The sequence below is a fragment of the Bombus vancouverensis genome, chromosome 3 (genome assembly GCF_051014615.1).
Source record: "Bombus vancouverensis nearcticus chromosome 3, iyBomVanc1_principal, whole genome shotgun sequence".
Taxonomy (NCBI): Eukaryota; Metazoa; Arthropoda; class Insecta; order Hymenoptera; family Apidae; genus Bombus; species Bombus vancouverensis.
This window is the reverse complement of record NC_134913.1, coordinates 14,719,124-14,746,344: the sequence shown is the minus strand read 5'-3', so window position 1 is coordinate 14,746,344 and position 27,221 is coordinate 14,719,124. Positions and strand designations below refer to the sequence as shown.

Genomic DNA, 27,221 nt, shown 5'->3' with positions numbered 1-27,221 from the left:
CTTTTTTTTTTCCCCCCCCACTTTTTTGGTTTACTTTTTAAAATTTTCTTACATATTGGTCCGACGCGTGCTCTTTCAAAGAAAGGACCTATCTTCCTCCCTTCTTCTTATGAAAAATACACGGATCTTTGATATACACGTCACGAACGAAAATAAGAATTCTCGTGTTACGTACTAACTTACGTCCGCGGAATGGCGGTCGAAATTACTGAGATCGTTAAACTGATCCGGAAGATACGAGGTTTGCACGTTTCGATGCTGGACAACATTCCTGACGTATCTACCAACCGTGTTACTAGAGTGCGTTATGTGAAACAGTTCTCGTCGTTTTTCATCCGTACAAACAAAAAAGAAAAAGAAAAGACAGGTTCGTCAGGTTCGCATGATACGGTACTGTACAGTACTATCGTTGAGAAATAAATCGACATTGTCGATCGAGCGACTGTTGTTCGTTTTCTAAAATCAAAAACGTCAATTCTCCGCATCGCCTTCAACCATTTACGAAAATAATCGCTCATTGTTAGGATTTAACGTTTGACGAAAATGTAGAAATACGTGATGCCAAAATGAAGCAGAAGATTCTCCGATTTAAAATTTCAACCTGGCATCGCTTCCTTTAAACGAACTCTTATGCTATAAGGGTACAAACGAGAAATAAATTCGAGGGTGAGTCGATGATGAAAACAAAAAAAAAAGAAGAAGTGAACCCTACAAATTTTCCATCGGTCCATTTATACAAAAGATTCGAACGCAACGTGTCAGGATAAAAATTGCTCGACATCATTCCTGTAGTACAGTTCGTCAATGGACGAATATTTTCGTGAAATCTTGCGAGATTGCTGATATTTTTTTATGTTATATCATTTTTTATTATTATTATTACACGTAATACTGCTACTAAACGTTAATCTCCGATTCATCACCCTACAAAAATTTCACGCAAATAAACTCGATCTCTTAAACCTAAACAACAAACGAAACTTCATAAGAATAGTTACATCTTTCTATAAAAACCAAAGTGCTACGTGAAAACAACTATAAACGACACACGTAAAATCTATTCTCACAAGATCCTTCACACGGTACGCTTCGCGAAAATGAACGATGCAACGATACAACACGGACAAGACGGATAAAAATCTGAGATAAAATCCGAGAAAAAAGAACGGATCGGAGGGGAGGGCAAAAAAAAAAGGACAAACTCTCGACGCTATCTCAAATAACAAAACAACTCGCAGGATACTTGAGACGAGCGAGGCTCGTTATATTCTATCATTTCCTTCGAACCTTTCCTCTTATTTTCACGCGATGATACGTCAGCTTGTCCAGCACCGGAAAGGCACGTTTAATAGAAAAAGAGATAAGAAGGAGAACACTGGGACAAGAAAGTGTAAATAGGAATAAGGGACGAAGGGGAAGAAAAGTGGAAGGAAGAAAGAAAGAATAGAAGAGATGGAGAAATAAATGAGAAGTATAGAAGGGATAGAAGTGGAAATAAGAAAAGAAGAAGAGAAAGAAAAATAGAGATCGGAATGAAAAATCGACCGATCAATTCGGAACTGCAACTTCTTTTTTTTTTTACTAGGTATACCTACGAGCTTATCTACTGTGTACCTTACAATCGTAACAAGCTACAAAATACGTTATCACTATACTAATTAGGAGCTGCGCGAACATATGCACGGAGGCTTTATTAATCACAGCTTTAGTAGTACGATTAGTATCTCATAGAGCTGTACAATGACTAGCCAACATGAAGATCATCGCTTTTTCTCTCTCTCTCTCTCTCTCTCTCTCGTTCTCATTGCACCTAAGAATGTCGAACAGAACTTTGTCCTATCGCCTTTCTCGCATGAATACAAATATATACGTATACAAATATTACGTACGACATTCGCGTGTACCTAAAAACCAACGGAAAGAAAAAAACGCAAGGCGAAAAAAAAAGACCGTTCCTTTTCCTCTCTTTTTCCCTTTTCTTTACTTTCGTTTCTTTTCCTTTTGTGTGTGTGTGTGTGTGTGTGTGTGTGTGTGTTCTTTCTTATGTTCGCAAACGTTTGCGAGTTAAAAATCAGTCTTGCCCGGTGACTTCGAGTCTCGTTTTAAATCAAAAGCCTCAGGCATACGCGCGCAGAGAATTGTTCTTCCTCTTGTTTTCAGCGTGAAGACAGAAAGGATCGCCGAGACAGACCCTACGATATACAAAGGAGTTCGAGGCACGCTAACGCGAATATACTTTTCTCGCTCTCTCTCTTTCTCTCTTTGTTTCTTTCTTGTCACTTTTTAAATCGTATCTACGTTTCGTCCCGTTCCCGTTTTACCGTTCCGTTCGTTTCATTTTTACTTCGCGATTCTCTTTCCCTTTCTTCCCCGCCCTACCAATTTTTACTCTTCGATTCGCTTTGATCGACTTGAAAAACTCGCGTGTATACTATTTCTTTTTTTTTTTTTTTTTTTGGCGCTGTCGATTCGAAATCGCTTGGCGCGTGCACGCGTGCGCGCACACGCCATTATCTATTTTCGTATATCGTTAAAACAAACATACACACCGTACTGGATCGTGCGCGAAATTTTTCAAACGAAACGAAAATTCCTTCTCACGTTTTTTGTTCGTTTTCTTTCCTTTCTTTTCTTTTGACTCGCGGCTGTCATGGTTCCCCCGTTTTCTGTATCTAAGCTTTGTGGCGTTAACGTTGAAAAGATCGATAATAATCGTAATAATCAGAACGTTAATAATATTCAATGATAATAGCGGTAGTAGTAATAATAGTAATAATAATCGTAATCTCTAAAAACTAATACCTAACAGTAGTCAAAAAGAAAAATCAACAGCCCTGCTATTACATTCCTAGTACTTAGTACGATCTGCACATCCGCTCATCGTTTTATAATACATCTATATGTATATGTATACGTATGTACAATATGTACCTTGTGTGTACAATACACTTCGATATGTGAAAAGTAAGTACACCTATGGAACTGATTCATAAGCTGTACAATAGTCCTACGTGATAAAAAGAGTACCGACACCTTCGGACACGTTTCTAATTCGTTTAGACACGCACAAAGATCGAGCACGTGGAAAAATTAGTTCGAAGGGATACGATTAAAACGAAATGTCACAGAGAAGGATAGAAAAGAGGAAGATGGCGAGGAGCAGGTATGAGAGGGGGGGGGGGGAGAGAAGGAGGAAGAGGAGGTAGAAGAAGACGAAGAAGAAGAAGCAAAGTAGAAGGACGAGTAAGAAGAAGGACAAGAAAGAAGAGTAAAATAATAAAATAATCACGGTTTAAGGCTAAAGAGAAACCATGACGACTGGGATTATAGGTCCTATCGACACACGCGGTATGCATGTTGCTAAAATGAACTAACGTTTGCGTGTTTCTAATAATAATAATAATAATAGTGGTGGTGGTAGCGGCGGCGGTGGTGGTGGTAGCGTTAGTGGTAGCAGTAGTAGTAATAATAGCGAGACTAATATATAGCTGGGGAAATGTCAGTGGTAAAATGGTAGTGGAGGGAGGATGATAGTATTAGTAGGAGTAGTAGTACTAATAGTGTAGTAGTGGTAGTAATAGTAGTGATGGTGGTAGTAGCAGTAGTAGTAGTCGTGGTAGTAGTAATAGTAGTAGTAGTAGCAGTAGTAGTAATAGTAGTAGTAGTAGTAGTAGTAGTAGTAATAGTAATAGTAATAGTAGTAGTAGTAGTAGTAGTAGTAGTAGTAGTAGTAGTAGTAGTAGTATTAGTATTAGTAACGGTAATGTTCCTGTTTTTTATATTTGTTTGTTTGTAAAAGTAATAGTAGGGTGTCTACCAAACACCTTCGGTAGAGACCAATGTCCTTTAAATTCTGATAGCTACATCGCTCCATGACATTGCTTTCTTTTTTTTTATATTTCCTCATTTTGATATCATCAAAATAGTAAACCAATAGTTTAAACATTGTAGTTAATAATTACTATCTATATCACAGATCCAAGTGACTAAACTCCTTTAAAAATATAATATAAATATGTGTATGTGTAATGGTTCGCGCATAATATATATACACACATAGATATATATATATGTATATGTACTCGCAGATGTGATTGGAAAACAGGTAAATCAAGAAGTGCGGAAACTTGGAAAAACTCGCGTAGAAACGTACGCGCGCGCGCGTTAGTTTATGCTAACATCGATATACCACGACAGATTGGTAAAAACAAGGAAAATCGAACGATCGTGGAAACGAACCGATTCGTCGATCGTGTGGTGGCACGTCTCTTTGAACGGTGCTATTTCATTCTCGTTAAAATACGCTTATCAGCGTCCGTATTTAGATAATCCATTAAATGGACCGAGAAGTATGTAAGTGAGATAGACACGTGCAAAACGGTAATCAATTCACAATTGATCCACTGCATTGTTAAAAGATCGAAATGAAAATTAGTCGGTGCGTAAAAATTGTTTAATATCAACGATTAATCGACGATTGTGATTAAGCATCCGTCGTGATCCAGAAAGTGGATGCTCTTTAGGCACTTTGTTCAACCAGCACCATTAAACGAGACGCGATCAAAGAGTCCGCGTTTCGGGCGAATCGTCACTCCGTTCGTGGTAAAAATCGTGATTGCTGGCATAAACTGACTTACTCATTGTTGCGTTGAATGTATTCGGGGTACGGGATGGGAGAGCTGCTTGTAGTATTCGAGTACTGAGCGTAGAGATACAGAGCAGGGTGAAGCCCTGGCGGAGGAATGCCGCGATGCAGTTGCTGCGATTGATGATGCGACTCCGATGAATCTATGGGGGATGACGATATTTGCGGATAAAGTTGGGAGTTGAGGCTATCCAGCGAACTGGAGGAGCCTGTCGTTTGGTAGACACTCTGCGGTGTGGTGTGCTCGTGAGACACTGGTGAATTAAGTGTGAACGGCGAGGACGCCGAGGTGGGACATACTACTTGCTGCGGTGACTGTTGATGTTGCGGTAGGGACTCGGACACGTTGTCGTCTAAACACTAGTTGGTAGTCTGCGGATGTAGCAACGGTAGAGGAAGTTGAAGATTGTTTTGCTTGGCTAAACTCGCGATCTCAGCCGCGATCCCTCCTTTCGAACCTGCTAAGCCGTCCAACGAGGAAGGTCCTTCGCTGTAGCGTAAATCGCAAACCGGACTCTCGAAGCCTGTACCTGGAGTGCCACCACCGGTACTCTGGGGCGTAGATGGATTGTGATTCGTACTGCTTTGATTCATGTCACGATGTACTCGATTTTGGTGTCGTATGAGATAACTATCGCGTACAAAGGTACGTCCGCATATGTTACACTCGTACGTGGTACTTGCAGTATGGGTACGGATGTGAATTGCGAATTGACTCTTGGACGTGAATGTGAGAGAACATCTGTCGCACACCAACGGCTTTTCGGCAACGTGACTCCAACGGTGTGCCGTCACGTAGCTTTTCACTGCAAAACGTTTTTGACAAATGTCGCAGGCATACGGCCTTTCTCCTGTATGCACTCGTTTATGAGTATTAAGACTGCTCTTTTGAGTAAACCTTTTCAAGCACAGCTCACATTGGAAAGGTCTTTCTCCTGTGTGCGTCCTCATGTGCACTTCCAAGTATGGTTTCCGACAAAAGCTTGCTTCACATACCGTACAATGATATGGTTTGTTGCCTGAATGAAGCTTCATATGTACATAGTACGACGAAGCAGAGGATAGCACCTTGCCGCATACCTTACAGGGCTGTGGCTTTGACCGCGAACCCTCTTTGACAGTTTGTTGTCCAGTAGATTGACGGTTTGGAACTTCTTGTTGCACAGTCTGACTCTGCTGTTGTTGACCCTGTTGTTGCGTTTGCTGTTGACTCTGTTGTTGAGTTTGTTGTTGACCCTGTTGCTGACTTATTTGTAACGTAGTCTGTTGCTGGGGTTGTAGGTGACCTTCTTGCTGAGAAAGGTCTTCACGATCATCCGACAAATTCACCATAGAATTTGAACCATCTGAACGGCTCGATGCAACAGAATAAAACCCCATGGGTTCGCTTTTAATTTGTTGTTCAAACATGGATGTCATTATATCAGTCTGTTGCTGCTGAGCCAGCTGTTGCGATTGTGGCTCCTGCTGCTGCACTGCTTCTTGATGGGGGAGCAGAGTCAGGTTGCGCTTGACAAGCTGCTCATATCCTGCGTACCAATCCACCTGCATGACAGGGAATGTCTATAAATCGCCATTTATAACACTCGTTATGGCGGAAAAATTTTCAACGATGTAGATACACTCTTAATTCCGGTATCATGCATGTCCGACTCTTATATACGCGTGTCAGGTTAGACCAATTGCTTTGACATTTATCTTTGACAAGTGACAGAAGGTAACTGGATGATCAGCTGATTGCATAACTTTTACGCGAACCACTCGAAGACGACACGATGCCGTCGTCAACAGAACGTAACCCAGCAGTGAGCAACACAGGCAACTCTATTTTTAAAAAAGCGACGGAAGAAACGGCGGAATATTTTGACTGCGAAACCGGATTCTTCGTAAGCGCTTCGCAAGTGGGGGTCGCTTTTGCCATAGCCGAGGAAAAAAGCAGCATTTTACGAACCTTTGCTATTGTAGTGGTCCGGGCTAGGGTCGAAAAACGTCACGCCTCATCGAGCGCACGCCTCCCGTTCTCGAGCGGCTTCACGGACAATCGCGAAACATTTCTACGGCCAAATTGTTTTTCTCCGACACAAAATATAAGATGGCTGCTACTATATTTCACGACCGTCACCTATATACAGTCGTACAAACACACGCACCTAAGTACCGACCGACGATATTCGTCAACTTTTCTAATTGGCTGCCCTTCTTAAACCGCCAATATTATGCTCTACCACGACCAACATCGCACTTCCAAAACCGCTGATTGGATCGATCTTTCACAAAGCTTTATTCACCTGTTTGATTTTATGCATATTTCATGGACAAACTTTCTCTATATAAAGAACTTTAATCTCTTTCAACGGTTCACCCATTGCGTGTTAACTCAGTGGGTATTTAGCCAAAAAAATATCATAAGAACGTAAAATGTTTACGCAGATATTCCAATCTTTTATCTCGTTTCTATTAAATCGAAAATTTATATTCATCTCGCTGAGAGATAAAATACTTCGTTCAAGAATTTCAAATCTAACTAACAACAGACTGAACAAATATATAGATAATACGGTATAGATATGACACATTTAAAAGTAAAAGTTGTATACTTTGTAATAACAATCATATATATATACATATATATATACCATATATATATATATATCATATATATATATATATAACCAAAATTTAATAAGAAAGAAATAATTGTTTATCAAGTATTAGAATGTTATAAAGTAGTAATTTGAAATACTATTTCTTATTGTTGCATTAATTCGATTTAATAAAGCAACGTCGTAAATACGCGTATCTCGTTTCAAATATTTACGCGTTATATTAAATTAATTGTGCGCAGTATTTTAGTTCACAATACAATTACTAAACGCGCCTTAAGTGACGACATTCTAGGAACTCTTGGGGCCTATCAAATGTAATATTGAACCACTAATAGAGAAACTGCTACTACCCGAATATAATGTTCCTAAAAAAAGCAGGCAACCAACTCGAGAATTTGTATCAAAAGTGTTAAAGAGATAACCCATTTATAAACTTTATAAACATTGCTGCCCTCTAAGTATTTTTCGAAATTCATTAAGAAAATATAAAGTTTAATACAGAAACTAAACAGTGGTGTATCTGATTCCGATATACAAAGTTCAACAGATAGGTACGCTTTATATAATATATAATTCAATAATTTATATGTATATGTATATGTATATGTTACAATATTAGTTCTTTTGATAATATTCCATAATGTTAATAATAATAACCTCTATTTGAAATTAATATATCTCGTACACACCTACTGTAACTTTAAAAAGAAGTATAACCGTTTCAATTTCAGCACAATATAACAGGTGACCATAACTTTTAATTCCTATATTATCGTAAAATAAAATTTGAACTTGATAACAATTTAATTTTAATTTATTGATAAATTCGCTGATTTCTATATGAAACTTTTAGTTCCAAAAATGGCTGTATCGTCAGAAAGCGTAATAAGTCCTGGCCTGAATGATCCAGTAACCAAAGCAGTAGTAGATAATATAATGGGAAATTTACCTACAAAGAAACCCCCTGTTCGATGTGATGATTGTGATCTTTCATTTACCAGTCAAACAGTATTAGATACACATTTACAAGGAGCGCGTCATGCTAAACAGGTTTGTGCAAGTAAAGCAACGAATCATACTATACTACTATAAGACACTTAAATACAGACACGAAAAGTTGAAGTATGAGGTAACACACATGCAATAAAAAGAATCATTCATGAATTTTAAAACGTATATAAAACAACATCAGATCAGATAGAGACATATGCTTGTTTTACAGATTAGATCCAAAAATATAATGGCATCTCTCGAAGAAACCAAAGTAGCATTTACAAAAGACGAAGAAACAAATGGATTGAAATGCAATGTGTGTAATGTGTGTCTAAACTCAATACAACAACTTCAAACACATTTAAATGGTATATTACAAAGTAAGATTTATTTCATACCTTTGTACGTTTTTAACGTATTAAATAAATTTTATTTTCTATAGGGAGCCGGCACAAAAAGAAAGCTATGAGAGGTAATACACGTTATATGGTACGAAAGCCGCTACCATATGGGCTTAAATGTAGTCGCACTTTGTGTATGGATAAAGTAATAGAAAAGAATGTTGCTGTACTAATTTATTCTTTATTGTTATTTACATTTGCATGCTTAACACTGCTGCTTACTTTTGCTTTCCACTTGTTTTTATGAGCTAATAGAGACTTAATTCTGCCTAAAAGCTTTCATTTGCCAATCAATATGGAAATGCTTGATGATACTTTCATGTTCGTTATAATTTATACATCATAATTTGGTATTTATTATTAGTTATTTATTTATTATGTTTGTTATATACTACCAAATTGAAATTGTATATTTATTGTTTATTACTGATTTGTCTTTGAGTATATTGCCACAAAATAATAACGTGATAACGAGTTGATTAGTTACATATTATAATTAATAAAATTAACATTGTTTACAAAATAATTTGGCTCCTTTTCAGTTTCACTGTATCCCTTTCAGTAATATATAATGTGCAAATGCATTTTGCCATTTCTTACATTTCTCTTTTACTCCTATCCTTAACTTTCTTCTATAAAACAATAACTTTGAATAATCCAGTGTTTAAATCATAATAGAATTAAAATCAATTATTAGTTTCTTGTACAAAACCATTTATTAACTACATTTTGTTTATGTTCAATAGCAGGTATAAATTGTAATACCTTTCCCAATTATGTAACACAAATGAAAAATCAAAAATTTTTATGAGAAAATTTACATAAAATAATATATTATAAATACATTTTTTTTATTTTGAAGAGGTAAAATTTGCTACACACATACATATACACATCATTAAAATCTTACGGTGGTCTTTTGTTAATAATGTTTGTATTAATGGTTGCTTTTTCTATGGCATGAATGTAGTGTTCAAGCTGATTTATTATCACATATAACCGCTTCAGCGGTTGTGATACATAGATAGTGTTGATCGCACATTGATGCTTAGGTGGGTGGACTGACAAAGATGTTGGCAGTTCAGTGACATCTGCAACTATGAATATCCAAGAAAACACTGTGTCTAAAGGCGTATCGCTTTCATGCAGCATGTGTAATAAAATCTTCAATTCTCAGATGCAATACAATGTGGTATGTTATCAGTAATAAGGTAAATAAATGTTACTAACCTTTTAATGATATAATTTATGTTTAATTGTAGCATATAACATCGAAAAAGCATACTGGTAAATTAAAACAAGCTAGGACTCAAAAGAAAAAAAGATTTTTGCCATATTGGAAAAAACCTAAGCCTGGTGTAAATCCTAAGAATTTCGTTCAATCGCTATCGAACAATTTTGTACCAGGGGGTTTCACGAATCAGACATAGGAAAATAACGTAATAAGATGAATATCTCTATTTTAATACTCATATGAATTATTTAAGTACATGTTTTATTCTTTCCAAGAAGAATAATTCATTCCAAGTAGGATCATGATTCTTTAAACGACGAAATTAATTTGATACTTAAATTTTGAACATTAAGTGACATTCACATATACGAATAAGTAAATACACAATGTTATATATAATTTTGTAATTCACGAACATTGGAGGCTCTGCCACGTTAAGATATAAACTTTTCTCTTTGCACTATTTCTTCAGGATATAATATAAATATACATATAATTGAAACACAATTAGTTCAATTGGAAATCACATGTAAATTTTTGTCAGATGTATTTAATAATTAAGGAAAGTTTTAAAAACAAATTGTACAAAGTGCCGATGTTGCATTAAAAACTAAGATACGTTTGAAAGATTGACATTGTATTTGATATTAGATAAAATAGCGCAAGAAGGTACCGACGTAATGTATGAATGTATATATGTTCATTTAAAAATGAATGGAAAAATATATAATGTTGTAAGTAATAATAATTAATAATTTTTTATTAATCCTACAACATAAAAATTTTGTTGTCGAAATTCCGTTTTCTTTTCAATGCGTTATGGTAGTTTCAGGCTGAAATTCAGATATACGTAATGTAAACCTAAGTTAACAAGGAAATATTTCATTTATATTATTTTAGCATTACCTGTGTGGTATACTTGCTTAATAAACGACGCATTTCTGCATTCTGTTTTCGTAACGATTGCGTCTCAGCATTTAATTGATGCCTTTCCTTTAGCACTTCATAATACTTTTTAAGACCAATCAATAGATTATCCCATAGTCTTTCTTTATCTTTCGGAAAAATATTCCTATATCGTTCCCAAAAATCAGTTATATCGTCGTCCGTTATATTACGTGATATCGTGACTTTCTCTTTAATTACTTTTTTATCAGGTGATACCTCTTTCTTAACGAACTCGTATCTTTCCACAAATTCTTTTAACGCACTTGAGACAAATTCAGTTTCAATTGTCAACAAATGGCCTTTATCGCAGGTTAATGATCGTTTTGGTTCGCCATCTGCTACAAGAATAAAAACTAATATACGCAATTGTAGTAACATAATAACAATAATTGTAGTAACAACAATAACAACAAGATTAATAAATAACAGAAGCAAATAAATTGAGTAGTTATTTTGATAAATTGGTAATATTGAGAAAAAATTTGAATAGATCAATTTCAGTTACGCACTGTCAGTAACTTCGATAATGCCTTCAGATACACAAGTCGATACAACTTCTGTATTAACAGGCGGTGTTTCGGTCGAAGGAACGCTTCTATTCATAACAATGTCACTTTCATGACCATCATCGTGTAGTTTTTCACAACAAAGTACTTCTTCCATAGCTGCCACTAACTTAGCTTCTTTCGTATTAAGTGTATCGCTGCCACAAACATCAGAAATAGTGGCTCTGAAATGTTTATTATTGATATATTTTATTACAGTTAACGTCAATTTTATGACTTTCCTTTTAAGATCAACGATATATCACGTACAGGGACGAAGAACTTTCCGTAATTTCTGCAGACTGTCCACAAACACTCGGTGTGCTTATAGTTTTAACCGTACACGTGGGACAATATGCATACGGTAAGAAAAAATTCAATAAAAATTGAAGTTCTTCTTCGGCTGTAATTTTTAGAGCCTAAAAATTCAATTATGTTTATAACTAACTTATAACAACACGATAATGATATTATTTATATGGAAAACATCACCTCAAATGCTTTATCCAATCGAATCAATAGCTTATCCTCTTCTGTGTAATCGGAGAGTAAATTCTTCAAAGTGTCTTCGATAAGGTAATCACAGTGTTCGGAAATTAGTTTAAGAATATGATTTAATAAGCGCCGTTCTAAATTAATTTCTTCTAAGATAGTCGTTGGTTTATATGATTTAGATATTGTTTTTCGTTTTTTGGCTTCCTCTTGTTCTTGAACGAAGATCAAAGAACTTTGCAGATCGTCTGATTTTTTAAATAAATCATTCTTTAAGTAAATTTTACCTGCTTTCAAGGCACACATCGCTCCGCAATACGACGGTAATTCTTCCTTTTTCAATAACTTTACCTCCGGTGGTTGCCACTCCATTATTAACAATTGTTCGTGTATAATTCTATCTGCCGTTAAAATCTGAAATACGCAATCACCGAACGAGACTATTCCCATTAATTACACATTGTTATCGTACCTTATCGACTAATTCGTTCGCAGTTTCGATATTCATGTCCCAAATTTGCATGTACTTTTTATCGTTGATGACTGTGAGATGGTTCGACTTTTCTTCCAAGTCTAGTATAGCTGTATGCGACTTTAGTATTTGATTCGTGATCTTTTGAATTTCCGCCCTGGTCGACTCTTCCAGTGCTGTGTAAGTCTTCCTTAAATTATTAATAACATCCTGAAGCCTGAAACGTAAATAAACCCGTTCGGCTCACTCGACTGAAATTATCAGGACGAGTAATTTAACGTTGGCACGCACTTGTTAATTTTTCTTTTCTGTTGATTCTTTACGATAGTATTCTCTTCGTCTCGCCGTTTCAACACCGCATAATTATAATCCAATTTCTCGGTATTCATCATACAGAAGGCTTTCATATTCTGTATCTCTTGTTGAAGGTTCTGTATCTCTAACTCAAACATAATCTTTTGTTTCCTAAACTCTTCTTGATGCTGTATCATCGCTTTCTGCATTTCCTCTTCATACTCGCGCATTACCTCCTTCCTTTTTTTCCTCGCGTTGAATGTATCGTCATTGAGCTGCTTAAATAATACGTTCCACTTTTCCAAAGAAGATTCCAAAAGTATTTTCCGCTCCATTTCGATGACACTTTCGATCAATTCTACCTCTCGGCGATAAGCTTTGCTCATTATTCGTATCTAAAGAAAACATTTCGCATGTATCGGTTGGAAATGTATAAAACAAAAGGCTTCGAGACGCGTATTACTCACTTGGTTTTCCATCCTTTCGATAAGCAAATCAATCTCCTCGTTCTGTTTATTTACATCCTCGGCGTACTGTAGATCAGCGTTATCAAGTTCTTGTTTCAATTCCGCGATCAACGCGTCCTTCTTCTCTAAGATTTCCAGACACTTGGCATTTTGACTCTCCAACTCTTCGTGAATATCCAGCGGATGTTTCGATGCAAGTATAACAGGCCATTTTTCCGTAATCTCGCGATATTTCTCCGTGCATTTTTTATCTTCCTCCTCGAGTATCTCCAATAATCTTTCTCTCTTCTCTCGCATCTCTTTTCGTCTTTGCAGTTCCTTCGCGTCACTCGCCACTCTGATGCCTGTAACCTACATCACGTGATAAAACATCGTTCGTTAACTCGCGATTCTTACGTCCAAGCAATTATGAGTTATCATCCTAATTGGTTACTTGTTGACTCGAGAGAGTTTCAAGTGTATTTTCTTGAAAAATAATTATTTGCGATTCGAATCGCACATACATACCACTTCATCGCCTTCTGCGGCTAATTTGTCCAAGGCTTCTATGCTATCGAGTATTTGCTTCTCGATAGGAGTTATTTCCTCGATTTCTTCATCTTGATCTTTTATCTGTCTAACATCGGAATAGTGTTAATTCTTTTCGCTCTCTGAAGCGGTATCTATGAGATAGATATACTTTTTCTATCTCTGCTATCGGGATTACGAATGAAAAATGCGTGTTCCTCGATATTTCGAAAATTAAAGCTACATCGTTTATACGCATAGGCTGCGTATCTTTTAACGAACGATTTAACTATATAAGTAGCTTTTCAGTGTATCAATCTGTTCGAAACATATATGAGAGAGATAAAACGTATATCGATTATTTTTCACGCCTGTTTCTACAAATTGTTAATCCTTGTGTATGTAAATTTTTTAATACATTTTAATATATCAATATATTTGTTAAAGTAAAACGTAAAAAATGTAGATACGTACATCTAGGAATTTTTAATTAAAATCCTCCGGTAATTTCAAGTTTTTAATTTAGATTCTAGTTGTTGTATTTTTAATTTAGACCCTTCAATAATGTTCAAAATTATAAGATTATGTAACATTTCAGCTAATTATGTATATTATGTTCTGTATTTTTAATTAGCCTTTGGTTGTCAAATCACCGTAGATGTACAAATGTATGTAAATACACTGCATCATCTGTTCTCATTGTAAGCAGCATGAAAAGATTTCGTGTAATTATGCAAAGATTATTCGCAACTATTGTCCGGCGTTCCTTAAATTTTCTGCGTTTTCATCGCCTTTGTTACATGGCATTGTAGACATAAGAAAATTAAATCAAAATATACTAACCTACAACTATTCCGCTTTACCAGTAAATTTAACCGATGTACGACCAGTTTTAGATCGCTGATCGCATCCGATGCTGCTGCCTAACAGTTTTATATATTATCTGACATCTAATTAGTTATTTAATGATTAGCCAAATAAGAGGTAACAATTGATTTACAATTCTGCCCACATCTACATACATACGCTCAGAATATATGAAAATACGATCGAGTTCATTGTTATTTATTATCTTTTTTCTACTATCGTTGAAAGAAAATGTATGGTATTAATATATTTACTATATAAGATACTTTTATTGAAATGTTATACGACCCTTACTTATCTCGTGCTTGTATACGTCGTTGTATACGAAGTCTGCGTGCCAACTTCCGCTCGTTTGCATCGTATGATAAAATAGATGGTTCTTCTGTATGTACTGTAATTTCTGAACGTTTATCTTGCAATGACATGTTTCTTTTACTTAGATGCGCGATAATATACGTGAAAAAATATATGACTAAGATTGAAATTAAGAGATTAATACTTATATATCTTAAATTACTTCGTATGAATATTAAAAATAGACATACTGCGAAAAAGGTTAGATATTATGGATTTATAAGAACTGATAACCAAAGATTGCAATTACGTGCTTACATAGAATAAACAATTTTGTTTGTTCGATATGAAATTATTTTACTCGTGCTTATTGTTGGTAGGTAATAAGTTTGTAATATTTATCTTTCCTACAGGTGGCACTGAGTGTACGACTGTAAGATAATTATTAGATTGCTTCATTGGAGGTTGTCGCCACCGTCACTTATGCCGTCTTATGCAATTAAAAAAACAATATGTCTCGATAAATAAAAGATAAATAAAAGATATATATATATAACGCAAACAAAGATATAGTTCTAAAATAATCCAATCGAGGTTCGGTAAATTATACGTCGCAAAATCAAATTGCAAGTATACCAAAATACAAATCCATTGTTATCGACATTTTTCACATTATTCATTCTAACACTTTAATTGCTCTTGCAGTATTTAATTTTTGCACTACTACTTTAGTAATTAAACTAGTATCTTGTACAAAATTTAAACTTCAGGAGTTCTTTAATCTACGCTGTTTATCACTATCCATTTGAGGTAAAGAAATATAAAAAAGTAAAATATTTAATATTTTTACATGAATCTCTTATTGTTTCATTGTATTTTATTCGTTAGTCATTATAAATATATATTTACATCGAGACATAAAAAATAAGTGAAAGATTTAAGACGTAAATTATATAGAAAAAAATTATAATAAATATATGGTATTATAATGTAAACTCATAAAGTCTTATTTAGCAATATAATTTGTGAAAAGCCCTCATAATATTTTATTGTACTACAATACCATTTACAATTTAATACAGAGAATATCTTTATGTATAGGTATATGGGTACTGTACGTTAGAAGGTGCCTATAAATCACCGGTACAGAACACGCAATAGGCGTTTCTCGTTCAAAGCGTTCTCAACTACAAAACAGTCGTGAAACTGCCTTCGTTTTCGGACGAAGCAATTCGAGTGCGACGGAAATCGCTTTCTCTAGCCTCGATGACGTACTTTAACCGACAAACGGATGTTTGATATTGTCGCCAATAGAGTTAATGTCATACGAACGAACCGTTGCGAAGCATTAAAAGAAGGTACGACACGTAAAAGACAAACGAACGATACGTCTCGTGAATTCGCAGCACTAGATCGACGCCATGAATCTACGACTTCGACGCGATTTTAGCGGAAACAAGATGGAGCATGGCCAGGTCTGGCTCGATGCACTCCGGTGCCTTATACCGCTTCAAAACGCATTATTCCCCTATCTCGATTGAACTTTGAATACGATACTAGCAAAAATAAGTGATAATTCAGTGAAATTAAATATATACGATTAGAAATACAACGCCCAAAGAACGTACATAAATTTTCGATATCATTTTGGTATATCGTCCATTGTATCTGTTTACGATATTTTTCGGTATTCTATGTTTATATGTCTTACACGGTAATTAACGTTATTTATAAAAATTGCATCGCAGCATGACCTCTATAATTTGTTAAATTAGCATATTCGAAAGAAATAAAATTCCTCGTTACATCATGTCCCGTTCCATGATTCGTGTCTAAACTTTGCCTGTATCGTAGATAAAATAGCATCGCGATATCAAACAAAATACAAGTGTGTATACATAAATTTTTTATATCGTAACTCGTATGTATTCTGTATCCAAGGTATTCGTATACAAAGACCGTTCATGTTTGAACTAGAAAATATTTTAATAGGTTGTACACAGCATCGAACCGACGCGTTTGTTTGATCGTTACTTCCTTGATTAGAGAGCACGTCACAAGAGTTAAGTACTTTTATTTTCGTAATAATCCGATTTTCCGTCTTTATTCTTGGTAGAAAGTACCGATGCCCCGGGTAATTGGCTGCCCCTAAACCGGCCCTGGTGAGAGCGGAATGGAAAGAGAGAAAGAGATAGAGAGCGTGGAACAAAGATGGCGGATGAGTGGCGTCGGCGGAGGAGGCACAAGGTAGGAGGAAGAAGACGAAGAGATTACGGAGTAGGAAGAGAAGAGAAGAGAGGAGAAAAGAGGATAGAGGAGAACACGGGGTGCGGGACGATTCGCCAGTGGAGAATGGGGGAAAAGAGGCGAAGTGAAGAGACGAGAGGAGAGGAAGAGACGGTGAGGGACGACGCGCGGCTCGGGGGTTCGGGTTAGCTCGTTCGACCCGTTATCCCTTCTCTCCTGGAGACCCGAGTTCTCTCTCCCTACCTGTCCTTGCTTCGATTCGAACGAGTCCCTCCAACTCTCTCCCCTACGGGGATGTACGAAAAGTTTCCCCCACCATGGGTACACTTCACCGGCTGGCGTGCGACGATCGCGATTGCAAGTCGCTGCTTTTCGAGGTAGACTCGTTTCGTTCCCCTACGTGGTATCCCCCACCACGCAGCCAACAGCGATACTAGCCAGCGAGCCATACTACGCTCCCGCCACGGTGACGTCACTCTGAGTAGTGTAGTGCAGTGAGAAGGAGCGAAGCCAGCTCCATCCGCGTTACATGGCCCGAGTGAACGAAGCGAGTGCGTTTAAGACGTACATATACAAGCGTGCATCGTAGCGATCGAGTTGCACTAATAGTATCATTAATTTTCTCGATCAATGCACGTTATGTGACACGGCGAGTTGTGTACGATCGCGAGAAAAAAGATAGAGGAAACCGCGCCTCGCTTTTACTAACGAAATATATCTGACGTGCTATACCATTAACGAGGTACCAAGCGGTGATGATACAGTGATGTGAAAGAAGCGACTACGCGCGTTAGTGAAGTCATAGAAAAGAAATCAAAGAGGAAAGAGGAAAAGGAATGTAGTGTGTCGTGTTCGCGGTAAAAAGAAAAGAGTTACAAGTTTTAATATTCGCCAGGAAGAAAACATCAACGGTTCTATCCGTTGGTGGATCGATTGTTTTCTTTTTTTTTTTTTTCAAGTGGGGTTTTACGCGAGAGTTTGGAAGCGTATCTGGAAAGGCTCTGTTTGTTGATCGGTGTACGATATCAAGAAAACGACGGTTGAAAATCATCAAGGCAGATCGACGCGAGTGTAATAATGCTTGGCAAATATGCGCTGGGATGTATCGCCCGCGCATTGTGCCCGGTGTGCTTAGTGTGACGTGTGATTAACCGCCTTTCTTCATACGCGATTCAGTGGTATACGATGTGGTGTTCGGCGACGGTTCTGATCCTTCTAGCCGTTGCCATCAGTGGTGTCCACTATCGAGGTTCTTCCTCCACTTCTTCGTGGTCGTCGTGGTTGTTGTCGTCGCCGTCGTCGTGGTTGTTGTCGTCACCGTCATCGTCGTCGTCGTTGTCATCGTCATCATCGTTGTCGTGGTTGTCGGCGTCGTTGTCGTGGTTGTCGTCAGCGTACGTAGCGACGCAAAAATTTGATCGCGAAATCTCCGTAGCCACCCTGTTTTGTTGGCCGATCGTTCTACGGCGCTGCCCTGACGACAGCACTCATCGTGCTTGGGGTCACCACCTTCCGGCTAGTGACTAGTGATAATCTGTTTGTTGCCAGTGATTAAATTGGGAGTGTCGAAGTGGGAGGAAGCTCCTTCCTTCGTCGTGGAATACGCGTAACATAACGGTTTCTTTGCTTCTTGTCGCGTGTGTGTCGCGAGCTACACGCGAGAAAGTTTTTTCTTCTCGATCCAAATAAGAAAAATTGTGCCGTCAAATCCGAATCGATTATTTACTTATTGATTTCGTGGCGAAACGAGCAAACAACGATTCGAAAAGAAAGTCGGCAAAGAGAAAAAGAGAGGTTTCCTTTGGCCGACCTGGTGGCGGTATTGAATATCGGTGGTGTGTGGTGAGAGTGTGCTGTGATTAGCGTCGGGCGAAGTTGTGTGTCGTTGTACAGTGCCGCCAAACGATACCACAACATCCGATCCCAAATGAAGAGTTCGGAGCAAAATGGTTAGAGAGACACGTCACCTGTGGGTTGGAAATCTGCCGGAAAACATCCGAGAGGATCGCATACGAGAGCATTTCAAACGGTATGCGTATCTGTATTTCCTTTGTATCTTCCTTCTAACAAAGCCTATCTTACATAACTACATATATAATATATGTCTCCATGTACATACGCACTAACAATTCGATTCGACGAAGTCCAAGCCACACCGTTTTGTTCTTTCTACCTATATAGCTAGCTTATAGTTTATATGATAGCGTGCATGGAATTTGGATCTTACTTTTTCGTTTACCTTCTCGACATACCTGTGTGTATTCCTCGATATGAAAGGACAAGAGTCTCGCAACGCTAATGCGAGATTTACGAACCTTCCGGTTCATCGAAATATTTCTTGTTTGCCCATTAATCCTCCAGTCCAGTGTAACGAACTGACCGAAAAAAGAAATACACAGTGATCCTGTGTATACATTTAAGGGGGGGGGGGAAGTAGACTGTCTTTGTTGTCACTGCAGTTTGGGCACGATCAACAATAATTTCACCGAAAATTTTACGACTGTACGGTCGTGCCTTCGTAACGTTTGCTAGGCTTTAGAACGATCGGTTCTAGCCAAGCCGGAATCTCTAACAACGTTGTATATATGTATATGTATGTACGATATTTTATGGCCGATAAACCAGAGAAATGTCGCGCGAATCTGTTTGTTACTTATTATTTTGTTTACACGTTCGTGTAACAAAGGAGCGGTATTATCTGTTTGATAAAATCGGAATTCAGGAACACGCGTAAGGTGTATTGGCTCGATGTTTTTAACTCTGTACGTAGATCGAGGATCCTGCACGCGTATATACACACCCACACCTTACGTACACACGCATACACGGCGTGCGTTATACGAAGAAGAGCCTTGGCTCTGTCTCTTCTCTCGTAGCGTGAGCGCGCCGTCATTTGTTTTTTCCCCGAAGTAATAATAGCTGAGGACAGCCATTTTGAGAGCTCGCAGCGGCACGAAGTTATTGTTCGACAGTGGCACTCAAACCGTGGATCCACTAGGCACGCCTTTCGCGCGTCTAGAAAAGAAAGCGCCCGAATAACTTGACAATCTATTACAAGCCATTTCGTTTACTTCCTAATTTCAAAATTATTATCACTGTTATTACATATCGTTCAACTTTTCCTTTTTATTAGGTTTTACTTAAAAACCATAAAACCTTAAAGTATTTTGTTGAATGATCGAAGTAAATTTCCGATTTAATATTTTGGCAAATATATTAATAGGTTCTATATGTTATCGTGATTGAAATAAAAAGATTATAATATATAATATCCTATTAGGGAGGACTTATCTTTATTCTTTCAGTTTACCACGATAAACTATCGCACGGACTTGAAAAATTTTCTTTTACCGGTATGATCGTAATTTTGTCGACTTGAAAAATACTTACTATTTGCGTATTTTAGACCGGGTATCGTTCGTAATTTTATAGATATTCGTTAAATGTACTAAAAAATAATACGGATAATACATACTACGTTTATGAATTGTTTCGGTTGTATCCAGTTTCGTACGGATGTATTTGCTTTATGTTATGCCGTTAAAAATATCCACAACCTTATACGCGCATTTACTACACATATAGAACAATATCGTATAATACACAAAATAAGAATGCACCTGAAATGCAGGCAGAATAGTTAAAGAGCAGAGATCGGAGTAGGAAAACAGAAGTGAAAACTAACGGTGACGTGGCGCAGTGGCGCTCAATTTTCGGATACCCAAAAGCTTGAGATAAGTACAATGTACGTTATTTTACTGTAAATAATTTCACAAAACTGACAAAGTTATTCTTATTATTATCAATTTTGCCACGTACGATCGAACGATTTATTAATTTAGAAAAATAGGTCTTATAAATCGCATTTGATACATTTATTATATTATGTACTACGTACAATACTAGTTGGAACACAATGTAGTACTACGAGTTTTAATTATTTTGTTTAATTATTTATATTATTATTCATTAAGAATTTTATTGACCAGTTACGTAAACGACGAAAATCGTCTCTATTCATAGTTACATCACGAGTCCTTTCACATTTTGAGGTTGTAACTATTCTAAGATACACAAGATACCCATAAACATTGAAAAAGAAATGTCAAGGATGTTTCTGTAAGTTCATAGTTTCTTTGGGCTCGAACGCATTTTCGAAAGCAGAATATTTAACTTTGTATCGATTAGGTGGCGTGATGTAATATTATCTGACTTCCAGTAGTAAAAGAATAGAAGATATTCCCCTATTTCTAGGGGAAAATGAATTTCTCATGATTTCGTTATGGATTCTAGTCCTGTTGTGCTATTAATTTTTCTTTTCTAAATGCACACGTTGTTGAATATTTATATTACTAGCGATGCTGCATTTTACATCCTAGCTGGTGATACATACATACTTGGTCTGTTCACTAGCTCTGTTCTTACGGTCGTCTACCATGCGTTATAGCCTTTAAGGTTCGTCCTTAAAATGGCGGGTGGCGTCGTTACGCCGTTGACCGCCTGTTTCTCTAAACGTGCGATAGACAATGGAATAATATATGTTAGAATATAATTCCGAATGTCTTTTCTTTTTTGTACTTCAATGTTAAAATGTGTATGCGACCATAGTTTTATTATCGCATTATTTATAATTTTTCATTTTATTTGTAATGTTAGTTTCTTTTTCCACGATGATCTTATAAGAGATATATTTATAAGTGTACGTAGAGAAGTATGCCTTTTTTGTTCTATAATATGATTTTTCCGATAGTTAAAAATTGATTTTATGTTTGTTGATTTCATGTATGATTTTATGTTTATATTTTATGGTTAAGAATATGCAGGCAATAAAAACTTTATATGTGAGAAATAATTAAAAATTTTAATATTCAGTGTTCATAAGGATTTATTTTCTTCTGAATTTTATACCTCGTGTGACTGTAACTCCAGACGAGCTTGATATCTCACAGAAAAACACGAAGTAGATTCATGTTTTCGCTATGATATGTGATTACTCGAGGTACTTTCCGTTATTAAACGACTCCAAATACTTGTATTAAATATTTTCGTGTACATGTACAATTAGCTGCATGTATGTAATAATCACTTTAAATTTTATCTCATCCATTTTTCGCAACGTAAGTTTTATGAGCTCTTTTTTAACTATGCGTTACAACACCAATTTAGGACAACACCAACGAAAATGAGGAATCTAGCAGATCTTAAGCATGCTTGTTACCCTACGTGGACCGTGCATGAAGTCAGAGATCTCGATTCTGAAAATGTGTTTTGAAACGCACATCCGGTACATTCTTATGCGCACGGCATGTGCATCGTATTCGTGTAATGCGTTCTACCTACTTACCGAAACGTAAATTTCCCTCTTATATACACGCATGGCACATGATATACCTTTGAATTTCTGTGCGTTCGCTATAAGCGAGATATAACTGTATCCATCGAGTGTGCATACGTATATATGGTTGTGCACAAGTAATATGCACACGTATCGCGTTTGCAATTTATGGTCACACGGAGATAAGAGTATGCGCAGCATTCATATACATGTATATGTATATACGCACTCAACCTGCGAGATCGTGTGCACGTTAGATTATATTTACAATTTGTATGTGCGCGCTCGCGCGTATGTATACATGCATGATGGGTCGATGTATTGACAAAGTGTTTGAGAATGTGTGCGCGCGCGCACGCGTACATGTATGTATGTATGTGGGGGTTGCCGGCGTATTTTGTTATATTGATCGCGCGTGGTCGACCACCTCCCCTTCTCCAGCGCAACTCTGCCCCATCTCTCCCCACCCCACACCGTACCGCGCCCCTGCACCCCATGCTCACCCCACCCTTCCTCTGCGCCTCGTCCTCGTGTTCCACTCGACGTCACCCATCCGAAAACCTTCGACTCTCCGACAACCTCCAGTCACACGTATTTTCATGTGTTAGTGCACCTATGATGATATACGACGATCTGTCACAAATATGTATCCGAGTTATATATCCTCTATGTACACGGGGATTCGGTTTTCTGTATGAGTGTTTGTTCCTTATAGCAGCAATCGAATTCCTTGTTTCTTCGGCGGACCGTTCCTTAAGACTTAAGTAAATCATGTATTTTACATGATATCCCGAAAACGAATTGTTTGTCGTGAAACGCACGAGACGTGATTCGTCGATAATGCAGACAATTAATAGGATCGATATAAATTCAGAATATACTTGGGAGCGGGGTATATTTTAGATAATTTTTTATTTAGCTAAACCGAAGTTTCTTTCAAAAAAAAAAAAAAAAAAAAAGTAACGTGAAAGATTCAACGCTCCACTCGATATCAACTCCTACGTACTTACATAAATGTATACACGAGGTCGAAGATCGAACAATTAATCGGAACGTTCTCTTGACGCATTGCGCCGTTGAGACGTGGTTAATTGCATTCTGAATTCCATAATATAATCATGTTGACGCTAAGAAAATCTCATTTTTTTACTTTATCATGTTCTCGTTGTATATATTTAATTTCTGTTATATTTTCTCGCATTACTACAACTTTATACACGCACTAGTGTTTTCTGATTTATTTTAATCTTCATTAAGGAGATAATCATTTCGATCATTTTCGTTTTTTTATATGAAACGCGTGGCGTTTCTTTTGCAATAATTGCTTTAATATTCGCGTGTAAACTGTCGATAGGCATTCGTGCTAAAGACAGAGCCACAAAACTATAACATAATTTTTCCTAGATTCGTGATGTTCTGCCGTAAACGAATTTTAAGATTTCAAATATTGAGGTCTACTTGATGAACACCTGCACGAAGAAGTCGATACCGCCAAATTTCTTCATCCGTCGACCCTGTTACGGTATCTGGCAAGCGGCCGGCATTGCGTTTCAAACCGAAACGACTACGTTGCCTTCTCCTTCGTGTCTCGGAGCGTGTCTCTCGTTTCGCGCCGTTGCCACGTCTGTACCGGTCGTTTACGTGTTGTTGGCCTGGCAACGTCGCATCCTTTACCCTCTTGCACACTAAAGCGACTGAGTTGGCAGCTTGGTAAACGGAGCACTCCGTATACTTGCCTCGATCATCGTTCTGCGAACTCGTACACTGGTTGGTCGCTCCTCCGCTGTTCATCCGATTCTGGTCCAGAGGGTTTTTGCTTTAAAGTGTCGGCAAAATTTGTTTGTTTTTCAAAGCTACTATACTAATTTGTGGCAGTTGTTCGTAAAACTACGATAGTGTCTCGTACTCTATCACTTTGTCATGAGATATGTAGCTTCGTGTGTGAATGGCAAATGCTAGTGCTAGCTAAACTACATGCATACTGTGTATATTTGTTATTTACGATTTAAGAATGTGAACAAAAGTCAAAATAAGATTGTAATGATAACATCCTGATATACATTTAGTAACAATATATATTGCTTTTTATGTGCTCGTTTCCGTCCCACTTTTTTATCATAAAATCTTTGAACGATGATTTCCTTTTATATGTTATGTCGTGTTCGTAGATACGTTATAATTGCTAAGTCTACGATTAACACTATGCTCAATATCGGGGAGTAGTCATTCTTTGGTATGATAAGGAAGTGAATCATCTCGTCGTTGTTATTAACTGAAATAATTTATGAAGATGTCAAGCGTCTTTGTTACGTATATAATATATGTATATAATAATCCGTTATAACAAGGTATACGTATCGTACATGTGTAATATTTATTGTAGATGCATGCATGCATACATACGTATGCATATATACATATAGGTGGATGTATCTACATGTACACGACTCGTATGTTTTCCAAGGGCTCTTGGCCACATAGAACACACGACTGACTTTCACCAGCAAAGACGCCGAGTTCGGGAAGGAGGTAGACGGCTATGACTCGTTCCAAAAATATCGGCTGAAACTTGCAGCGATTCCCAACGCTTTCTTATTACTGACGATATGAATTCTATGCGAACGTTTGTTGTTTTTCATATACTACCGTATTTGAGGTAGCGGGGAATCTATAAACAAGCATTCTTGGTAAAATATTTAAGAAATAACTATGTCGTTAAGAGCATCGTCGATATTTGTTTAATTTCAGAAATATTTTTTATAAGAATTATTTGACACAAAACGTCGAATTAAAAATTGCAGCGTTGAAATAAATTTTATTAGCGCAAATTCTTATTTAGCGAATTTGAAAAATTTTTATATAACTATAGTTCTTAAAATTATAGAAATTTCTATGGCAATATTTTGCAAAATATGATTGGAATTCCTTGTAAGCATAGTTTCTATAATGTGAGCGACCAAGTCTACAAGTATATCACGATTCAAGTTATTTAATTTTGTACACTATATAATTGAAAACTACTTTTTAGTAGATAATTGAATTTCAAGAATCTCCTGCAAATCGTTCTTTCTGCATGCATCGTTCAGTAGCATAAAATCGAATGGAACGAGTATACCGTTCAGTGACCCTGTTTAATAGTTGTTAAACGTGAGTGCCCTCATTTTTCTTTAAAGTATGCAGCATTCACAAATAACGGTATAATATATTTTTAGCATTGCTTTATCATTCCATAAGAGTATTGATAAACGATAGCGCAATGGCAATTACACGATCTTTATGGGAGAAAACTAAAAAATATCTTTCAAGGGAGATCTTACGTAAGAAATATTTTCAATTACATTTCTATAATATTTTTTAGGATTTTACGAATTACATTTCTTTTCTTGGGTGCTGAGTATTTGTCTTTTACGATTCTGTACCCTTATGACTCGTACAAAAGTAGTCGCGTAACCGAAACACCTGCCTGCAGAACTTTCTTTTCCTCTTCCCTTCGCGGAATGTCGAACTTTTTGTTCCATTGTTTGATATTAATAGAATGTTTTATGAACTGCGGGGCAACGTTGGCATGTTCAATACGAAATAACAGCTATTCCCATGAGATAAATATCCGAACAGAGTAATTCCTCTATTTTTATGGCAACTTTTGGTAATGGACGCAATGGTTTTTGCAGTCACGTACCGTGCCACGGAAACGTGCTCGAGTGACCCAGAGGGCTCACGAGGAATTGTAGATCTGGAATCGATAGAGTTTGCAGCGACGTTGCCAGCAGTGCGCATCACCATCAAATTGGCAACGTCGCTTCATCTTGGGGCCAGTCAGAACGTGCGTTTTTTGTAGATTTCAAGGCCCTACCTTTCGGATTCAAAAATAATCCCTCCCCGCAGATCTTATGCCATCATAATTGTATCGCACACATTACATGTTCAAGATATTTGTGTTGTCATACTTTTGTCGTAAACATAGGCTTCGTTTTCGTTTTTCTGCCTGGAACTGGTGCATTTTACGAGTTTCCTTATCGTAATTATTGGGCGATCGTGTATTCTGTACCGTTACATATGTTATGCAATATACTTATGAATAATTTTCTGTTAGAGATCGAAAGATATAAAACCAACGTATTAATATAATAGGCCGAAAAAGTCTTTGTCGATGATAGAATAAAAACACGTTTATTTAATCTTAAGAGGACGTGTTTCGAAGGATGTACCATAGAACGATCTTACGTGTTCGCGACAAATAGATACTGTCTATAGAAAACGAAGAATTGCACAATTTTTTTCATATTTCTACGCCCCTTGCATTATTTAGTATGCGTTGTTACAAATATATTTTGTATTTTTTCAATGAAGATCGCCATGGGATGAAAAATTATGGACAGTTGTGGTTTTTGTACGACATATCTAATGCAAAATTAATGCATAACGGAGCCACGAGGTTAGTACGTGTATGAAGAAAGAACAAAGGACTCTTTCTCAGTACATTCAGTTGATATTTTTTAAGCATGGAATAAGTAGAGCGAGGCTCCGTTTGAAACGCCTCGAGGGGCCCGGTAATCTGAGATCCGGAACCAGCCCAAGACATCCGGACTAGGGTAGGGCCCAAGTTCTCAGGGACAAAGGGAATTGCCATAATAGATCCGTCAGGCGCAGGCAAACACCTTTTCACTGGTAAAAGCACGCGTCCCGACATCGATTTCTTCCAAGCACGTATAAAATAACTGTTCGATAGATGCAACTAAACGTATCTCCCAATAATAAAAATCCAAGCTTTCCGTCAAACTACGACAAAACACGTTTATCTCTGACAGCTGTAACAACGTATAGCGTTTCGCAAGAAAAACTCACGTAACATCGATTTCCATTACGACGCGAAT

General features: G+C 37.1%; 4 protein-coding genes across 14 annotated transcripts in view; 2 read left to right on the top strand and 2 right to left on the bottom strand.

Moving 5' to 3' along the window:
- Positions 1-2,012: 2,012 nt before the first annotated feature.
- Positions 2,013-7,005, bottom strand: LOC117153862 (uncharacterized). Of its 2 annotated transcripts, XM_033328325.2 has the most exons (2): positions 6,597-7,005; positions 2,013-6,190 (listed from the first exon to the last, which is right to left on the bottom strand). In XM_033328325.2, the coding sequence occupies exon 2, from the start codon at positions 6,062-6,064 to the stop codon at positions 5,006-5,008; it is 1,059 nt and encodes a 352-aa protein (XP_033184216.1). In that variant the 5' UTR covers positions 6,065-6,190; positions 6,597-7,005; the 3' UTR covers positions 2,013-5,005. The 2 variants fall into 2 exon arrangements, with proteins under 2 accessions (XP_033184216.1, XP_033184215.1); XM_033328324.2 differs by lacking the exon at positions 6,597-7,005 and having other exon boundaries at positions 2,013-6,196.
- A 482-nt stretch (positions 7,006-7,487) lies between these two features.
- LOC117153863 (zinc finger protein 346) lies at positions 7,488-10,634 on the top strand. Of its 3 annotated transcripts, none has more exons than XM_076628066.1 (6): positions 7,488-7,802; positions 8,105-8,301; positions 8,474-8,612; positions 8,687-8,779; positions 9,698-9,837; positions 9,908-10,634. In XM_076628066.1, exons 2-6 carry the CDS (start codon positions 8,113-8,115, stop codon positions 10,073-10,075), a joined length of 729 nt encoding a protein of 242 aa, XP_076484181.1. In that variant the 5' UTR covers positions 7,488-7,802; positions 8,105-8,112; the 3' UTR covers positions 10,076-10,634. The 3 variants fall into 3 exon arrangements, with proteins under 3 accessions (XP_076484181.1, XP_033184219.1, XP_076484182.1); XM_033328328.2 differs by having other exon boundaries at positions 7,492-7,802; positions 8,687-8,716; XM_076628067.1 differs by lacking the exon at positions 7,488-7,802 and adding an exon at positions 7,873-7,995.
- On the bottom strand, positions 10,263-15,581 carry LOC117153861 (dynein regulatory complex protein 1). 4 transcript variants are annotated; one of them, XM_033328321.2, is made up of 11 exons: positions 14,766-15,577; positions 13,605-13,713; positions 13,098-13,448; positions 12,628-13,025; positions 12,337-12,553; positions 12,152-12,278; positions 11,865-12,079; positions 11,643-11,791; positions 11,337-11,557; positions 10,786-11,165; positions 10,263-10,712 (listed from the first exon to the last, which is right to left on the bottom strand). In XM_033328321.2, the coding sequence occupies exons 1-11, from the start codon at positions 14,894-14,896 to the stop codon at positions 10,689-10,691; spliced, it is 2,322 nt and encodes a 773-aa protein (XP_033184212.2). In that variant the 5' UTR covers positions 14,897-15,577; the 3' UTR covers positions 10,263-10,688. The 4 variants fall into 4 exon arrangements, with proteins under 4 accessions (XP_033184212.2, XP_076484180.1, XP_076484179.1 ...); XM_076628065.1 differs by lacking the exon at positions 14,766-15,577 and adding an exon at positions 14,448-14,736; XM_076628064.1 differs by having other exon boundaries at positions 10,786-11,162; positions 11,865-12,278; positions 14,766-15,581.
- A 1,889-nt stretch (positions 15,582-17,470) lies between these two features.
- LOC117154154 (uncharacterized) overlaps positions 17,471-27,221 on the top strand; it is a 119,174-nt gene continuing 109,423 nt past the window's right edge. For all 5 annotated transcript variants that reach the window (XM_033328868.2, XM_033328870.2, XM_033328869.2 and 2 more), the window contains exon 1: positions 17,471-19,041. In XM_033328868.2, coding sequence (XP_033184759.2) covers positions 18,959-19,041 — 83 coding nt within the window. In that variant the 5' untranslated portion in view covers positions 17,471-18,958. The remainder of the gene's footprint in view (positions 19,042-27,221) is intronic.